Source organism: Rosa rugosa, chromosome 6, assembly GCF_958449725.1.
Source record: "Rosa rugosa chromosome 6, drRosRugo1.1, whole genome shotgun sequence".
Lineage (NCBI taxonomy): Eukaryota > Viridiplantae > Streptophyta > Magnoliopsida > Rosales > Rosaceae > Rosa > Rosa rugosa.
The window spans coordinates 38866401-38884379 of NC_084825.1; the positions used below are offsets into that span (position 1 = coordinate 38866401).

The 17979-nt window shown below is 38.3% G+C and overlaps 2 protein-coding genes across 4 annotated transcripts; one reads left to right on the forward strand and one right to left on the reverse strand.

Annotated features, from left to right (window-relative positions):
- Positions 1–2836: 2836 nt before the first annotated feature.
- On the forward strand, positions 2837–6435 carry LOC133718733 (uncharacterized). Of its 3 annotated transcripts, XM_062145599.1 has the most exons (4): positions 2837–3347; positions 3669–5582; positions 5750–6101; positions 6209–6435. In XM_062145599.1, exons 2-3 carry the CDS (start codon positions 3692–3694, stop codon positions 5944–5946), a joined length of 2088 nt encoding a protein of 695 aa, XP_062001583.1. In that variant the 5' UTR covers positions 2837–3347; positions 3669–3691; the 3' UTR covers positions 5947–6101; positions 6209–6435. The 3 variants fall into 3 exon arrangements, with proteins under 3 accessions (XP_062001583.1, XP_062001581.1, XP_062001582.1); XM_062145597.1 differs by having other exon boundaries at positions 2837–5582; XM_062145598.1 differs by having other exon boundaries at positions 2837–5582; positions 5750–6091.
- A 493-nt stretch (positions 6436–6928) lies between these two features.
- Positions 6929–13089, reverse strand: LOC133718732 (protein SUPPRESSOR OF PHYA-105 1-like). The gene is made up of 8 exons (XM_062145596.1): positions 12718–13089; positions 10719–12029; positions 10192–10349; positions 9068–9911; positions 8725–8871; positions 8229–8546; positions 8071–8130; positions 6929–7658 (listed from the first exon to the last, which is right to left on the reverse strand). The coding sequence occupies exons 2-8, from the start codon at positions 11955–11957 to the stop codon at positions 7470–7472; spliced, it is 2955 nt and encodes a 984-aa protein (XP_062001580.1). The 5' UTR covers positions 11958–12029; positions 12718–13089; the 3' UTR covers positions 6929–7469.
- Between the last annotated feature and the right edge of the window lie 4890 nt (positions 13090–17979).

Here is a 17979-nt window from a genome sequence, read left to right on the forward strand (position 1 = left end):
ACAACGTTTCTCTCATTTTCTCCTTGAGGTAGGCCCTCCAGATCCATCATTGTGTACCAAATCAAATGACCACATCCAATGAAAGAAAATCAGTAGGAACGTTCGATAAGAGGAGTGAAGAACCAAAAGATTGAGAGGACGACTTAAAAGTCAAGAATTGGTATCGAAATAGCCGCGGGGTGAGGAAAATTGATTCCTAAAAAATTAAAATCAAATTTTACATGGGGTCTAATCATTCTCGTTCTTACAAATATGAAATGTTTATTTACTTAAACTTAATAAAAACAAAATAAGACAAATGATTCCAATGTATGACCTCATTTGCTTCTATTACTTATGGACAAATGGAAGAATTCGACATCAAAAGAAGAAACTCCCTCGTTGATAACACCAAATTCAATATCCAAAGTCTTATCGAAGTTGATGGCTATCACTCATCACCAGTATACTAGCTAAATGCAACCATTAACTTGGCGTTTTCATTAGACACTGTCCACACAATATCACTGTGAAGTATGAGACCTGGCTAGAGATCTGACCATCAATTGAGTAAGAGAGCTTTCAATACATAGATGTAAACGCTGTACAATGTATGTATTATTAATTAGCCCATTCCCACAATCAAGTATCAGCATATTGCTCATAATGAGCCATTCGATCAGGAAGTAGAAGATGCTAGAAGCAAGAAATAGAGGCCACAGATGGTGGCTTAGCTTGACCCTCACACCATTCATTGGCGGTAGGTGGAGGCTGGCAAGATTAGCGGTCTAGCTGGATGAGACTCGCCCTAAGTCCAGTCACCACAAGGCTAGCGCAACATTAATCTACGGGTTTCAAATCATGGGTAATACAATTTGAACTTCGCATCTTGCATGTGTTCAGTGAACTTGACTAATCTAGCATCTTTTAAGAATCATTGATATTTGTAAAACAAAGTCTCTCTGACCTAGACGCTTTTTGGTCCGTTCCCGTCGAGGTTCATGCCCTGTCCGACGACACGCATTCGTGGCGACGTCGTCGGACGAGCCAAAGTGGACTTAGTGTCCAGTGGTGGAGGATGCAGGTCGTGTGAATCCAGTCACCGGCCGCCACCCACGGGACTTCTCTAAAAACCTCGCCGGAGGTCTCCAAAAAGGTCGTCAGAGATCTCATAGGTCGCTGAAAAAATTTATTGCCTCCCAATAAACCTTTATTGGAGGGCAATAAAGGTTTATGAAACCTCGCTGGAAGTTCCCAAAGAGGTTGTCGGAGATTTCATATGGAGCCGGAAATGTTTATTGTCCCCCCCAATAAACTTTTATTACCCTCCAATAGACCTTTATTGTCCCCCAATAGACATTTTGATTGTCGGAATGAGAACTAATCTCCCTAAACTTAGACAAATAAAACTTTGATTAAGGAAAAAAAACGAGGAGATTACATCAATTCAAAACATTTATTGCCCCCTCCCCCCCCCCCCCCCCCCAATAGATGTCTATTGCCCTCCAATAAAACTTTTTTCTTTTTTCTTTCCTTCTGGGCCTTAAAGGGAAACTGATTGTAGCTAGTCTCTTTTTTTTTTTTTTTTTTGAAAGGTGTAGCTAGTCTCTTTTGATAAGGAATAAATCAGAAAAAAAAAAGAGATAAACCAAATATTGGCGATATCGTAGCTACAATATGATTCTGACTACAATATCAGAATAAATCCCGTGCCCAATCAAAAGAGACTAGCTACAATCATCATTGGCGCAACTCTTGCCGACCAACTCTTGTCTGACTGCAATATTTCCCACATCATCATTCTCAATCTCCAACTCCAATGTCACTTTCTACTTCTCAGAAAAGAAAAAAAAAGAAAAAAAACTTTAATTTCACTTCGACTTCCCTCTCCTTGGCAACCCTCCCTCTCTGGCCCCCGTTCATTGCAACCAGACCCACCTTACCCGCCAGGCCGCGCCTCCGGTTCCGCCTCAACCTGCTCTTCTCGTGGCCGTCGATCTTGACAGAGATCGACGTGTACTCCCCAACAACGCCAGCGACCCAAGGAGACAAACTCTTGAAGCCACATGACCCGTACCGGAATCCTCTGAGAAGCTCCTGCACTCGACGCCGATGAGCTAGACCTAAAACCAGCACCAAAGGAGGAAGGAAGGCTTCGACACCAGCGAGGCCGGATGTGGAGGACGTGCGGCGTGAGGTGGCGATAATGAAGCATCTGCCCAAGAATTCGAGAATTACAGGCCATGTCGCCGGAAAACTTTCTCCGGCAAAGTGGGGGGAGAGAGAAAGAGAGCTGCGTGTCTGCGTCAGCTGGAGAGAGAGAGAAGAGAGAGTAGATTAATGATGTAATTGTTGAGGGCAGAATAGTCATTTTATTTTAAATTGGGTTAATGTTTGTTGCTGAGGTAAGTGAGATAATTTTGGCTTATTTTGGTGCTTTGGTCAAAGACCGTAAAAAAAAAAAAAAAAAAAGGGATCATTGATAAAAATGTTTATGAATGTAGCCTTTGGTATATGTAATATTTTGGTAATACAATTCATCCCATTAAAAAAGAATTTCAATGATTTGTATTTTTTTTTTTTGGTCAAAAAATGATTTGTATTGAATGTTGGATTATACAAACAAGTGATAGATGACTATGGGACAAGCCCTCCCATTTACATAAAAAAGAATTATGTCACTATTCAAGTAATTATGGGCAAATAAAAATTTAGTCAAATGGAACTTTCATCGATTAAAGACAAGTAAATCATAAAAGTTTTTGAAAATGTTATTTTTTTTATTACATAACAATTAAGAATACACAACAATTAATCCGTAAGTCGAATTAGAATTTAGTACCTCTCACTTACACAAAAAAAAAAAAAAACTAATATCGATCATTAGACCAAATGATATTGGGCTGAAAAGGTTCATAGAATATTTGTGTTTTATTTTTCTTTTTTAAATTTTATTTTAGTCGCCGAAATGGAGAAATTTATTCATGGGCAATGAATCACCAAAACGACGTAGCATTGTTCAAAAAAAGGCGCGAAACCAGCATCAAAATTCTGTTAAAACGGTTGGCCCAGTCCTCTCTAAATTGAGAAGGGAGAGACATCGAAGCTGGCGGGAACACTTGTACGGAGAACCACCCACACATACAAAGTAGAGTGTCATCAACCAACACATGTTGGCTTCCCTAGTTTTGAGTCATGCATTCCCAACATCTCAAAATTTTCTAACCAAAAACTAACATCACCACCAAGAAAAAAAATAAAATTTTAACCGAAAATCGGATCGTTTTCTTACTGGTGATCTGCTGGTTCTAGTTTTCTGCTCCAAAGTGCTATTTTCCCCCCCTTTTGAGTGATACCTGGATTGCTAGGTACTCTAAACTTGCTGGATTAATTTGGCTCGAAAACTGTATTAGTGCATACCTTGCTTGGTTGCTCAGAGAGTCGAGATCTTTGTATATCCGATTCTTTGTTTTCACCGCCGGATTGCAAAGAGTTCGAGAGATCTCAACTTTTCCTCCTCCTGGGAGGTCTTTATTCACATTTCTGTTCCCAAAGAAGCTCCTTTTTTGGGTCATATAGCGCCTTTTTTTGTCATTGCTTTGTTTCATTCTTTGTTTTCCTGCAGTAATTTATTCTGCTGCAAGACTTCTTATGGTAGTTACAATTCACTTTCGGCATCCCATTTTCAGATCATTCAATTTGAGCCCTGAAAATGGAGCCTTTCCGAAGGCTTGGGGAGGCTTTAGGAAGTATTAAGTCCTTGATGGTGTTCCGAGACAATATCCGCATCAATCAGCGGCAGTGCCTTTTGCTGCTCGACATCTTTGGCTCAGCGTATGACTTAATAGCCGAGGAGATGAAACACAACCTGAGATTTGAAGAGAAGCACACTAAATGGAGGGTTCTTGAGAAACCATTAAAGGAGCTGCACAGGATCTTCAAAGAAGGAGAGTTCTACATTAGACACTGCTTGGACAACAAGGAATGGTGGGCGAAAGCCATCTCGCTCTATCAGAACACCGACTGCGTTGAGCTTCACATCCACAACTTGCTTTCCTGCATCCCAATTGTCATTGAAGCGATTGAAATTTCAGGAGAAGTGTCGGGGTCGGATCTGAGTGAGATGCAAAGGAGGAAAATTGTGTATGCGGAAAAGTACAAAGAAGCATATAGAGATTGGAAGCTTTTCCAATGGAGATTTGGGAAGCAGTACCTGATTACTCAAGATTTCTGCAATAGATTTGACACAGTATGGAAGGAAGATAGATGGACTCTTCTGAATCAAATCAGAGAAAAAAAACTGATCTCAGGTTCAACAAAGTATGATCGACGCCTCACAGATCTCCTTCTTAAAAGCTTAGAAGGGCCAGAGCCTTGGAATGGGAAGCTCTTGCCTAGCTCAATCCTGGTGGGATCTAAGGAATACCAAGTGAGGCGAAGACTAGGCAGTGGAAGTCAGTACAAAGAGATCTTATGGTTAGGTGAAAGCTTTGCCTCAAGGCAGTTCTATGGGGAAATTGAACCCTTGCTGCCAGAGATCTCTTCATTGTTATCGCTTTCCCACCCGAACGTTGTTCACTGCCTTTGCGGGTTTACAGATGAGGAAAAGAAAGAGTGTTTCCTCATTATGGAGCTGATGAGTAGAGACCTAGGCAGCTACATCAAAGAGATCTGTGGCCCGAGGAAGCGAATTCCATTTACTCTTCCTGTTGCTATTGATTTGATGCTTCAAATTGCAAGAGGAATGGAATACCTCCACTCCAAGAAAATCTACCATGGAGAATTGAATCCTTGTAACATACTGGTCAAAGCAAGAGGAGTGTCCACAGAAGGTTACTTGCTGGCAAAGGTTTCAGGTTTCGGCCTAACTTCTGTTAAAAACTCCACCCAGAAAAACCCTACAAATCAGAATGGAAGCCCACCTGTTATATGGTATTCTCCAGAAGTTCTGGAAGAGCAAGAACATAGTGAAAGTAGTGAGAAAAAGCATACAGAAAAGTCCGATGTGTATAGCTTTGCGATGGTTTGCTTTGAGCTTCTTACAGGTAAAGTGCCTTTTGAGGATAGTCATCTTCAAGGGGACAAAATGAGCCGAAATATTAGGGCAGGTGAGAGGCCATTGTTCCCCTTCTATTCTCTGAGATATGCCACCAACCTCACAAAGAGATGTTGGCATGCGGATCCAAATCAAAGGCCAAGCTTCTCATCCATCTGTAGGATTCTTCGCTATGTTAAAAGGTTCCTTGCCATGAATCCTGACTATGACAGCCAGCTAGACCAACCAGTGCATATGGTAGATTACTGTGACATCGAGTCGGGGGTTCTGAAAAAGTTCCCTTCTTGGGGGAGCTCTGATCAATTACCATTATGGCAAATCCCATTTCAGATGTTTGTTTATAGGATAGCGGAGAAAGTCAGAAACTCAGGCCTGAAAGATACTTCAGAATCAGGAAGTGACGCTTCGATATGTGGGGATGGAATTGTGACCCCACCAGATGATCCATTCCCAGCAATACCCGAAAGGAAGTGTTCACCTGATAGTACGAACAAGAAACTTCCCTTGTTGAAGAGATCTTCAGATGTGAAAGCCAACAGAGTACCAGGTATGCCTTTATAAGTATACTATTTTCTCTAAGAAACAATCATAATAACTTCCATCAAAGATGTTAATGCCTAAAATAGAAGAACCAAGACTCAAGTCCACAACTAATCAAATAGGAACTTGGTGAATGCACCTATGCACTAACATCTTCTGATTTTGGTTACACAGGAACACCAAGAGGACGGTCTGCCAGACCTCCACAGGTAACAACCCCTTATCGTAGTATTAGCATGAAAATGAGTTCAGAAAGCCATCAAAAGATGACTCAAAGAATACGGAGGACATCAACGAGTTCAGAAATGGTGATGAGTTCCAGAATACAGAGAACCAAATCCGGTCATGCCTCAGACTCTGAGCTCTCCTAGACCTTTATATGTCATATCAAAAGACAATCTGGATCCATTCTAAATTCAAAGTTCAAACAATCTGTGGACTGCAATCAAAGATTAAGAGGAAGCACAGTTAAAGGGAAAGCTGAACCTGAAAGGTAGCATTGGTCTTTTTATGAAGGTAAATAAGGGTAGGTAAAGTGTAGCTTGCTCTGACCGAGTCTAGCATCTTTATCAATAGTAAATTGTGTTTGAAAACCACAGTTAAATGTTTGAAGCATAGAATCCTTGTCAACAGAAACATCAAAGTAGAGGACAATACCAGGAGAAAAAGATGGAGGAACAAGAAGATGTTTTTTCAAGGTCCAAAAGGGAAGAGCAATAATCGCAAGACCATATGATCTGCAGAAACTCAAAGCAGACTTCTAAGAGTCTGATACAGAATTACAAAGTGGCGTCATAAAGAGTTAAAGATTTGGGAGCCTCTGTTGAGCTTAATGCAGACAGAACTTTAACGGAAGATCTCTGACAAGAAATAACAACAAACTTGAAGGCAACACAAGACAATCTCAGTTATTCAGCAAAGGGAAAAAAGAAGACTACATATATATGAGGATAATATACTATTATGGGAGCGATGATCAAGGGATCCCATCAGTTTTGTAATACTGACTTGATCAGAAAATGCAAAGCATTCAGAAATGGAAAAAATTTATTCGGATCATCAGAAGATGAACCAGATATTTACATCTTGTGGTTTTCTCTATAAGTTTTCAGCAGCACATTGAAAAGCTACAAAGTAAAATTTGGAATTTAGTTGTTGTAAAGCGTAAACAATCCCAGCAGTATCACAACATCCACTCTGGTAAAACCGTAAAACATTACCTCACTCAAGAAATTAGATGACTGCATGCCTGAGACAGATTTACAGTTCCAAGAAGGAATCCAGATGCAGCCATAAGCTTCTCTTGAATCACTAGAACCCTGAATATCTCAGCCACAGATGTACAGTTCCAAGGAGCAATCAATCAATCAATCATAGTAGTGTCATAAATTACTAGTATCAACAAAATATTGCTTGTACAGGATCTATATGCCTTGTCCAGACAAAGCTCTGTAAACAAATCACAGGAATCTTTAGTGAATATACACCGATCTTTAGCCACCCAAACCCTCCAATCTACAATCTATCTGAATTCCACTACCATTCAGCTCTATTCTATTCTATTTTCAGAAAAGAAGAAAAAAAAAAAAAAGGTCCCAATTTTGGAACTAATATAGAACCAATGATGTATATTTTTCAGCTATCAGCTTCAGCAGGTAACTAGATTCCAGCATGACGTTTAACCCACAATTGAAGGTAAATTAATTTCTCTGTGCATCCCCTCTCTGCACCCAGAACACACAGGGCTGGCTCTGTTAAACTTCTGTTGACAATGTAGTCTTCAACACGACAATTTCATGCTTCCCATTCATACTTGCATGCGAAGAAGACAGGACAGGCAAAGCTTCGGCAGACAACAGATTCATTTAATGATCTAGAGAAGGCAAGCTTTTACTCACACTATCTGTAATAATTTCATAGTTCCACTTGAGTTGGCAGCAACAAGTGTGTTAGACTTTCTTTGCCAACAGACACTTGAGACATACGGTCCACTATCACCAATCTCACTTCTAGGGACAGGATCAATAGATCCAAATTTGTGAGAAGTGATTGGAATGGGTAGACTTCTGTGATAACTATAAACCTGAAAAGGGAAGAAAAACATCCACAAAGATACAAAGCTAGTCAATAAATGTATGGTCCGTAATCACGTATTGGTTTATATTGCAATATAAAGAAATGCTTGGAGGATGAGATTGAGCAAAGCTTTTGAAATTTGAAAAGTAAACCCCACATAAACAGACACTGCACCCACTCATGCTCATTCTGCTATAACATGGCACAGTTATAGGTTCCAACAACCAAAACCATCCCATTGTGGAAAAGACAATAACAATAATGAAGGTAAAACCTAATAATAAACAAAATTTCAATCGTTTTTTTAGCAGAAGGAAATTTCATTGAAATGAAAAGAAAAATTTAAGAAGAAAACAATTAGGACTGTAGGAAAGGGGAACATGAAAGCCAAAGCCCCTCTAACAAAAACAGATGTGCACCTCATTAGTTTCTGAACCGCATGCTATGTATCCATCAAAAACAGATAAACCTACAAAATTCTGAGCAACCAGGACACACAGAGTTAGAATATCAATTGCTTAAATTATTGAAACAATACAAATGATGAAAGGTGATAACAAAGAGTAAAGCAGGCAACCTTCTCATTAGTATGACCGCTAAAAGTTAAGCTGCAGGCATTGGAAGACAACCCAGTTGAACTAGATTTGTTAAGATCCCAAAGCTTCAGAGTGTTGTCCGTGGAAGCGGAAACAAGAGTTTCTTTATCTACAAATCTGACATAGCTAACAGCTTTTTCATGACCACGTAAAGTGCACCAAGGCATTCTAGTATGCCGAAGATCATAGCCGTAGATCTTGTAATCAGCACATCCAAGAATCAAGAGATGAGAAGAGTACGCGGAGAACTGAACATAACAGACATTAGCAGGGTTCCAGATAGTGTTTATTGAATTTTCCTGCACATTATAGATTCAATATTACTTCTCATTATCTTGTAGATATTACTTTTCAAAGATGAGTCCTGAACTATCATACTATGACCCGACAAAATAACACCCTGAGATCTTCACTCGAGTTTATGAATATACGAATATCATGATAAGGCGTTTTTTAAAATCATACAAGAGACTTTACCTCTTTAACATCCCACAGTCTCACAGAAAAGTCATCACTTCCACTAGCAAACTTTGTTGGGTCAGCTTGAGAAAAGTCGACAGACCAAGCCCTCCTTTCATGCTCTTTATGTTGACAAACTCTTTGACCCGTGTTTGCATCCCATATCTGAACTCCAGACATGATATAATAATATCATTGGTAAAGAAATAGATTGACCAAGGGCATTATTTTTCCTCAAATGAAATCACCAACTTAAAGCTGATACAGCCATACACATTTATGCATGTATATGAGTATATCTGAATCTTTGTACTTTTATACATGCTATAGGGTAAAACTATTTTAATTGTAAGAAACACACCTGTACCACTCCATCATAATCTGATGATGCCAGATAGCTCTTAAAGTAGTTGTTCCAGCAAACAGAGCTCAGCTTAGAATTGTTTGACATCTCAACTGAAGGATAATGGATATCTAAAGAGTTGTCTACAAGGGCACCAAAATCAAAGATTTTGATTTTCTTTGATACTCCGGCTGTAGCAATATAGTCCTCATCACGGTCGAAACTTAAAGAGCAGATTGCACTGGAAGAGTTGAGAAGATCTGCATTCCTTAGTGTCCCACATTCTTTAAACTTTTTGTGGCAAGCAAACTTGGTCAGACCATCAAAAAAGGCCCCAAGGGGATCACCTGATTTCTTATTGATGCTTAAATCTTGAGTACAATTTCGCACATGACTATCTAGCTTGTTTAACATATCCTTATTAGAACCTGCTGCAGAAGCCGTTTCCATAACCAGCATTTGGGATCTTGCGGAGAAGTAGGCATTGTCTAGCTGACTGATACTTTTCATCATTTGTGTCTCATCCATGTCTGATGCTGAGAATAATCTAGAACAAACACCTGAGCGTACAGGCTCTTCCAGACAGAATCCATGTTCTCTTTCACTGGAAAGCTCATTCTGTGCCCTGAAATAATCTAAGGATTCCCTTGATAAGTGCCTTGTCGTAAACTTGTTTATATCTTCTTCTAAGCATCTTATATCTTCGATTAACTTAGAGGCACGCCCATGCTTCCTGTCTTTTAATGAGAGGAGAAAACTACGTAACTCTGATTCTGCAACAAGATCATCATCAAAATTTGAGAAATCATCACAATGATACACTTCTTTGTGTCCACCTATGAGTTCAGACTGCAAGATTTCTCTGTTGCACACCAGAAAACCAAAACTTCAATATGTGCCCATTTAAGTTTAATCGTCTGGAGGAAAAAAAAAAGAGCTCATTTAAGATATTCATTGGCTAAGAAATGCATTTATTTGAAGTGGATTTGGATAGGGTATGTAGATAAAGGGGTAGCTAGGAACGGTAAATGCTTCAAATATGACTACATTTCCCAAATTTCGAATGCCTTGATTTTTCATACTTGAATATAGTACAATGCAGTACATAAAAGAAGTGAAAAAAATAATGCAGATAGTAAGACCTAGTTGTTGGACGAGACAAAGGTTCAGGATGGAGAAGCCAAAAGCAAAAGCCAGCTTCCTTTGGACTTCGTGAAAGAAAATTTGGTGGTAGGATTCGATGGTGCAAATCTGACATCACTGCAGAATGCACCTCCCACGATTCACAGCAGCACAACAACTGACAAAAACAGGCCATACAAGTCAAAAGGACGGACATAAACAAAAGGATTATATTCTAGAATACCCTTGAATAGGGTTTCCAAGCTACTCAGTTATTATATGTTCCTTTCTGCTAAGCTCAAATGCAACATAGCAGCAGCTCATAATATAGTGGAAGAATTTCTCTTGCCCATTGGCATAATACTATCAGTCCAACATATTGTTTTGATTCATTGTTTCAGAATATTACTTAAAGTTTCACTTGGGAGTAGCAAGTCTTGAATTATATTACTTTATATCAAGCTATATAAAAAATCCCATGGAATCATAAATTGCTATAATCAAGTTCCGAATTGTAAGTGCGGAAACAGTAAACATATCTCCCTACCTCAAAAAGAAGAATGCCAAGGCCATAGATATTTGATGACAGTGTGCAACCTATCTCACCAAGATCCTCTGGGCTCGTATACCACGTCTCTTCCAAATGAATAGTTGCAGAAATGGTTTGTTGTTTGGGTAATAGTACTGCATTTTGGAACTGGAGTTCACCATACCCAGAATCTTGTGGATCTATGCAGAATTCCTTCTCATTACGTACTTTAGTCCCAGAGCCACAACTAGAGGTGTACTGAGGCTGGTATTTAACAGATATCATCTCCTCACTCAGTTTTCGCTGTTTTCCACCTAAATTACGTCCAGCACAGGCCCCTTGCTCTAACAGCCTCTTCTTACTCAAATCTCGGTTCACAATACTGTCTGATTGTCTGATGGCTGATGCACCTGTATATTTAATAACATTTGATGGCAATAAAATGAAGCGTGATGGTCGCAACTCTTGCAAGGCAACACCTTGATAGTGTGCATAATCCACCAACTCCACAATCTGCCTAAATATGAGCAGTCTTTCAGCTATATCTACTTTGTGACGCCCGGGTTCAAGCCACTCCCTCAAGCAGATCCCAGTACTGATAGATTCAGGACCAGACCTATCAAGGACAAGTGAAGAATGCTGACCATTTTGGTTAAGTGATTTCATCCTTGTATCGCAAGATACCTTCTGGTCCATAACTGGGATTTCACTGATACCCTTACCCTTAACTGTTTCCTTCACAAGAGATTGGATCTTCAGATGGTTTTTGGCAATACTTAGCATATTGCTTGAGATGATCTTGCTGTTCCTAGCCCTTACATATGCTGACATTTTATCAGGGTCTTGCTCAGAGGAATTGCTTGAAGAAGGCTTCGGACTCCTGATGCCAGAATGGATTTCTCTAAGCTCACGTCTAACTCTCAACAACATCTGATCATTATCTTCTGACACAGAATCACCATGTGAATCCTTACTTCTAAACCCAATTCCTACCTGACTATAATCAGCTGAGTTTGGATTCCTTAGATATTTCAATTTTAACTCTTGAGCATCAGGGGCAATGCTAGTTATGGAACAAGGACTTCTGCACTCGTATCCAGATGAGGAGGTTACACGTTTACTCAAATCCTTCTCCTCCATATTAGTACTACAATTATCGGTGTGCATCGCTGGTAACCCCAACAATGTTTTACCCTCTGGTTTGAGATCACAATCCTTTTGCTTAAGTTCTCCAATCCTTACCACATTTGCTGCCATTATATCTATGAAACTCTATACTATCCAATTGCATTTCATTCAATCAATATGAGTAATTTATGGCGAATTGGCCTACACATGTCAAATTCAAAGAATCAGTGACAAAGAAGATAGACAAAATCATAATCAATGACTGGTAAACTAGTTGAATCTAAAGGTATCAAACTCAGCATGAATGCAATAATAACTTCTGCTTTTCAATGACTCATCTTTTACAGAACAGACACCACAGTCCTCAGGTATATCGAATTAGGAAAATGAACTGGAACAAATCATTCTAGAGAATTAAAGATACAATCTAGACAAATCCATAAAGTCAAATGCAGAATCCTACTTGAATTAAAAGAGAGGGACAAATAAACATGACCAAAATGAGAGACAAAGATTACATATGAAATCACAGAAAGTAATGTGTGAAAATTGCTTTAGATTACAAAATCTAAACACAATCATCCAAACACATATACATAAGCACAAAAGATCACATTTTTATATAATTTATAAAAAAAATATATAAAAAAAAAGATTTGAAATTCAACATCATCCCTTCTTTGGTTGATAACACCATCAATTTCTTGCCAGATCAGTATCAAACAAATCCATCATCCTCAATAGTCTTAACATCACCACACAGAAACCACTAATCAAAAAGGCAATAAATCCTTAAATCAGTTCCCACTAAATCTGAACTCAATGTGCAAAAACTAACCAATACCCAAGAATCTTAAATCAAATTCAAACCAGAAAGAAATAGCATTACCATTGAAAACAAGCACCAGACAGTGTAACCATGATAAGCAAAGCCTCCAAACACCCAACAAGCTCAGAACAGAGACTCCATGAAAAGACTTGGCTGGAATATCAAGTAAACTTCTTTTGAGTTCTCTTTCTATAAACTGAAACGGTGAAGCATTATAACAATATAAGTGTCTGATCAATGTCTAAAAGTTCCCTTCACGTTTTTTTTTTTTTTTTCCAATTTCTTTGGATACCCTCTATATAGAAAAGTTTGAAGCTTCCATTTCAATAGCAATTATTAAGCTTTATGTATATTTTTGGGTTTGGCTTTGGAATTTTGGGTGGCTTTGCTTGCTTTCAATATCAGAGAGGCCTTCTGCAGGTCTGTGGCAAAAAGTGCAACCACGACGAATTATTGCATCATTTTCTTTTCTTTTTCTGAGACATGGTTTTACAGATATGGGCTCTTGTTTTGTGATTGTTACTGATCTTGCCACTGAGATCTTTTTTAAGAACTTTCAAGTTCAGAATAATGAATCCTCTCCGATTCAAATCACAACATGTGAATTTTGGGTACATGAATCATAACAGTACAGCATTATTCGGTCTTCGGCCCTCTTGGATGGCACTAGAAGAATTTGGAATTGTCACTCTCCTAGTGGTTGAAGGTACGAGAATGTGTCTTAACTTTTTCAGAGAATTCCAATTGAAAATGATTCAAAGTTTTAATTTGACTGTATTATGAGAAATTACGACATAATCCTCATTCATAACTCAAAACTAGTATCCATTACATTTGATGATTTTCTACAACTTTTGAAGACATTTACTTCAAGCATTATTTTCACAATGCAAACTTCAAAACAAACGTTATGACCAATCTTGACACATAGTTTGAATGAGAATTGAATTTGACTTAATGACTTCTACTTAGTGTATTTACAGCTTTAAATTTTGATCGTTTCAGCTCAAAGTGTACAAAGAGCTTTCGGTTATAGTTAATACTAACTTTTGTTGGTGCTATATACATTTATACATAAAGAATAATTCTAGTAAATTTTCTAATATTAGTTGGACAAAATTGGGTTTGTGAGGGTTTTTTTACTTTATCATGAAATTTTGTACAAAGAATCGTGCTAACCATGACTTGTCATGTCATTGAGTCATAGGGTTGCATTGGTTGGTACTCATTTGAAAACCACAAATGGCACGTGTTGATCTTTGTGTGAATCGGCCATGAACCTAAAACGAGTTTGGTGAAAATATCTAGCACCAAACTTATATATGTGAACCAAAATGCAATGAGGATTGAGAAGCATCATCGTCGTCCTCGTCCGGGGCATATCATGTAATTCAGAGCAACTCTGGGGGCAGAGTGTAGAATCGCACATCAGAAATGATCAAGTTGGAGCAAATTCAGTGAACCACGTCTCAGGGAACGAGTGGCCTTTAACGAGCTTTGGTTAAACGTCCATGCATTGTGACGTAAGCACTGCCCCTGTAATTATTCTGATGCCCAGCCATTGGCCTCCGGAGAGGTGTACTGGTGCTAGGGATGGTCCTTCGGGTCCGACCAGTTTAGGATCTCATCCACGATCGGGTTAATATTTGCTTGAGCCTCTCTCATTATGTTCTTATTCCAAATTAGCAGCGTTCTCAAACCGTTCGATTTCTCCAGTCTTGTGTTTCTATCGACGATTTCCAATCTCGTAGACTTGGGGGCAAGTGATTTAGCATGTAATGAAAATTTTGTCATACACTAGGGTATGCTTGCAAGGATATGTATATCTATTGAAACTTTGAAAAAGGGATATATCGGTAATATTTAGGAAAATATTTTTTTTTTGAAAAAACCAATTTATTGGAATTACATATAAATACATATGAATGTCAACTTCATCTACATCCAAAAATATATTCTAAGTTGTTGAAAAGTCGCTCGCTGGTCAAGACATATGACTCATATAGTACGAATTGCTTCATCATGAATTCTCCTCATTCAGATTTATCCTCACCTGGATTTCACTCCTCACTCGGATTTCTCTCGAAGGGAATACTCAGATTCATTTTGAGGAGATTTCTCCTTACCCATTAGGGTTCGGTTCGGTTCGATACCGGAGTATATGAGCCAATACCATGTACCGTACCAACTTATATTGGTATGCCAAAAATCATACCACTACCGGCCACAAAATTCGGTATACCTATTTAATTGGTTGGTTCGGTACGGTTGGGCCTGTAACCGAGTGATGGAAGAGTGATTGTGGTGAAGGAAGAAGCAGCCTCAAATCTGCAACCTCTCTGCTGTTAGTGGCTCAAACTGGTTTGATCTCCTCCCCTTTCTTGTTTCTTTGCCCACAGATCCTTAATGATCCTCTGATACCCACAACCCAAAAATCAAAAGAGGGAGTGAGACGCCCATAGCTGCCCTATGCGGTCGAGTCCCTCTTTCACCAACCCAAGTTTTCAATCTCACTAAATCAGGTACTTTTCATTTCTGGGTCTTTCAATTTCAATCAAAGTTTTGATCTTTAGCTATCTGGGTATTTGAATCTGTCAACCGAGCTCTGTAATCTACAAAAATATATTACATAAAATGATGATTATATGAAATTCTGATGATTGCATGCTAATTGCCTAAGATAGAGATGCCAGAAGAATAGGAACGTAACAAAGTATTTGACTCTGATCGAAACCCTCAAATAAAGGAAGCTGAAGAAAACAAAGGATTGAATGGTTTGATTCTTTGAAGGAACAGATGAAAGAAGCAGTCGACTTTTAGATGAAATGCGTGATCTGGGTGCCAACCAAGTGTTCTGGTTTACACAAGCTTAATCACAGGGTTCGGAAATTAGATCAAGATGGATATGGTTCATGGATTGCTGAGAGAGTTTGAGAGAGGTTGGGCTCGGTTTGAGAGAGACTGAGGGAAATGAAATCGATTTCGATTGTCTCTCTGATTCCTTTAGGGTTTGTTAATCTAACTGTTCTGATTTAATCTCACATAAAACAATTGATAATCAATGGCTAAGATTAATAAATATTAGAAAATTTTAGATAAATATATATAATATCAAATATATGGTACGGTACGGTATACCGTATTTCTCTAAAAATCAATACCAATACCGTACCGTGTACTCCTTCTCGGTTCGGTACTACCGTACCAATACTTCGGTTACCGAAAATGTCGGCTGCCAACAAACTTGGTTCGGGACGGATACGGTTGGTTGGTTTGTCTCGGTTGGATTTGCCAGCCCTATTACCCATATTCACCTTGAGGAGATCTCTCCTCACACAGATTTGCATTTAGAGAATTACTTCTCACCCAGAATAGCCTTGAGGGAGTTTCTCCTCACCCAAATTCTCCTTAAGAGGATCTCGCTTCACCCAAATCTGCCTTCAGAAGTTTCACTTCGAGATATTTTTCCCAAACAGGTTAATTTGCAACTTTATTAGGCCATATTCTAATTAGAAACCATTGTTAAAATTTTACACCCTGATATAACCTCCATATTCCATAATGTACTAGCCCCTTAACATGTGCTCTGCACATGTCAATTGGCTTTTGTTTTTATTTTTTTAAATTAAAAAAAGTTATAGCAGTTTCTCTCCTGATTTTGAGGAAGTTTCTCCATTTTTCATGGGAGGTATTGCAATCTTTTGAAATATGATATAGTCAATTGACTATCTTATCCTCATATATAAATAATTTATTTATTAATATCTATATTATGTGAGGGCATATATGGTAGTTCAAAAATTTAACCATTCCCTCAAGAATTGGTTTAATTATATAAGATGTTTTTTGTGAATAATTGAGTTTTTTTTTCTATTTTTTATTTTGAGAAATTTTAAATACCCACACCCCTAACTACTTAATACACATCTCTATTATTTTACATTTCAAATTAGATTTTATTGGTAGGTTAAATTGATATGAGCATTTTAATGCGACGTTTTAATAATTAATTCCTCATATTTTGTTCAGTTATTTCCCTTACTTAATCATTTTAACTTAGTTTCTACTTTCTAGGTACATTGGAGCAGATGAAGGAGAAATGAGCTTAAAAGAGCAGGAGAAGCAAAGTAGACATTGGAAATGACAAAGGCAAGGCACAAGGGATGCAGAAATGAGCTGAAATGAAGAAATTGAGTATTCCTGGTCCAACCAGGAAAAGGTATCCCAGTCAAAGTAGGAATCCTAGGTCAACTAGGAAACATGTTTGGGGTAGTGAAGAAAAATGCAGAGTCCTAGTTGGAATAGGAAACATATTTCTGCTAGGAAATGAAATCCTAATGAGATAAGGAGTCCCAGTTGAACAAGGAAAGCATCTAGAAAACATTTCGACCAAAGAGTCATGATGACATGAGGAGTCCTTGTTGGACTAGGACACTTGATTGCATAAGGAGTCCTGATGACACTAGGATACCTGAGTGGACTAGGAGAGCCCAAGAACATTCAAGAAGCATCTAGAAGAAGTCCAAAACATCCCTATACAAAGGTGATATGGATTGGGAATTGATTTTGACAAGAAAAGATGGATAAATATTAGATTTGGAGTCCGTATTAGACACAGACTGATTTTGGCCGAATTTCAAGTATATATCTGGATAATGACATCTCAATTAAATCCTAAATGCATCTAGACATGATTGTGGCCAAAGTAAGTCTCCTAGAGTTATCTTTGAGAGTTTCAAGAGATTACAATATGCACAAAGGATGGAATCAAGTCCAGATACATTCCTTGTTGCCCACACTCCTTGTTTGCCTAATTTGAAGAAGAAAATCATATTATATCTCTTAATATTTCGGCAATTTTAAAGAATCAAGGTGCAAAAATACTTAATTTTAAAGGCTTCTCATTGGTTGGATGACACAAGAATGCTGACAAGGATTTATCTGATTGGTTGGAGCTGTGTGGACCAATTAGATAATTCCTGGAAATTAAAAGAATGATCCAGAAGGCTTGGATGTCTCCTATATATATATGCACCCTGTAACGTCTCATTCATTCATTCATTCTTTCGTACGCCAAAATTATCTCCATTCTCTGGTTCTCAAAGTTCTGCGTTTTTCAAGCAAAGAGGAGAAGAAGAAGAAGCCGTGAGAAGCCCTAGCCACCATCATCCACCCTTGTGCCGTAGCCATTGAAGCCTTGCTTTCAAGATTCAAGTGTTCTTCATTCATCCCTTCACGGTGTAATTCAATCTTTTTCCTTGTAAACTCTTTCGTTTTTCTTTGTTTGAATTCGTGAACAATAATTTCTAGTTAACATATAAT

Excerpts from the sequence above, each read along its gene's own strand:
- LOC133718733 (XM_062145597.1), top strand. The coding sequence starts at position 3,692 with ATGGAGCCTTTCCGAAGGCTTGGGGAGGCTTTAGGAAGTATTAAGTCC. Across the intron at positions 5,583-5,749 it reads GAAAGCCAACAGAGTACCAG|GAACACCAAGAGGACGGTCT; the intron begins GTATGCCTTTAT and ends TTGGTTACACAG.
- LOC133718732 (XM_062145596.1), bottom strand. The coding sequence starts at position 11,957 with ATGGCAGCAAATGTGGTAAGGATTGGAGAACTTAAGCAAAAGGATTGT. Across the intron at positions 8,131-8,228 it reads GCGGTCATACTAATGAGAAG|AATTTTGTAGGTTTATCTGT; the intron begins GTTGCCTGCTTT and ends CTGGTTGCTCAG. Across the intron at positions 7,659-8,070 it reads GCGGTTCAGAAACTAATGAG|GTTTATAGTTATCACAGAAG; the intron begins GTGCACATCTGT and ends TTCCCTTTTCAG.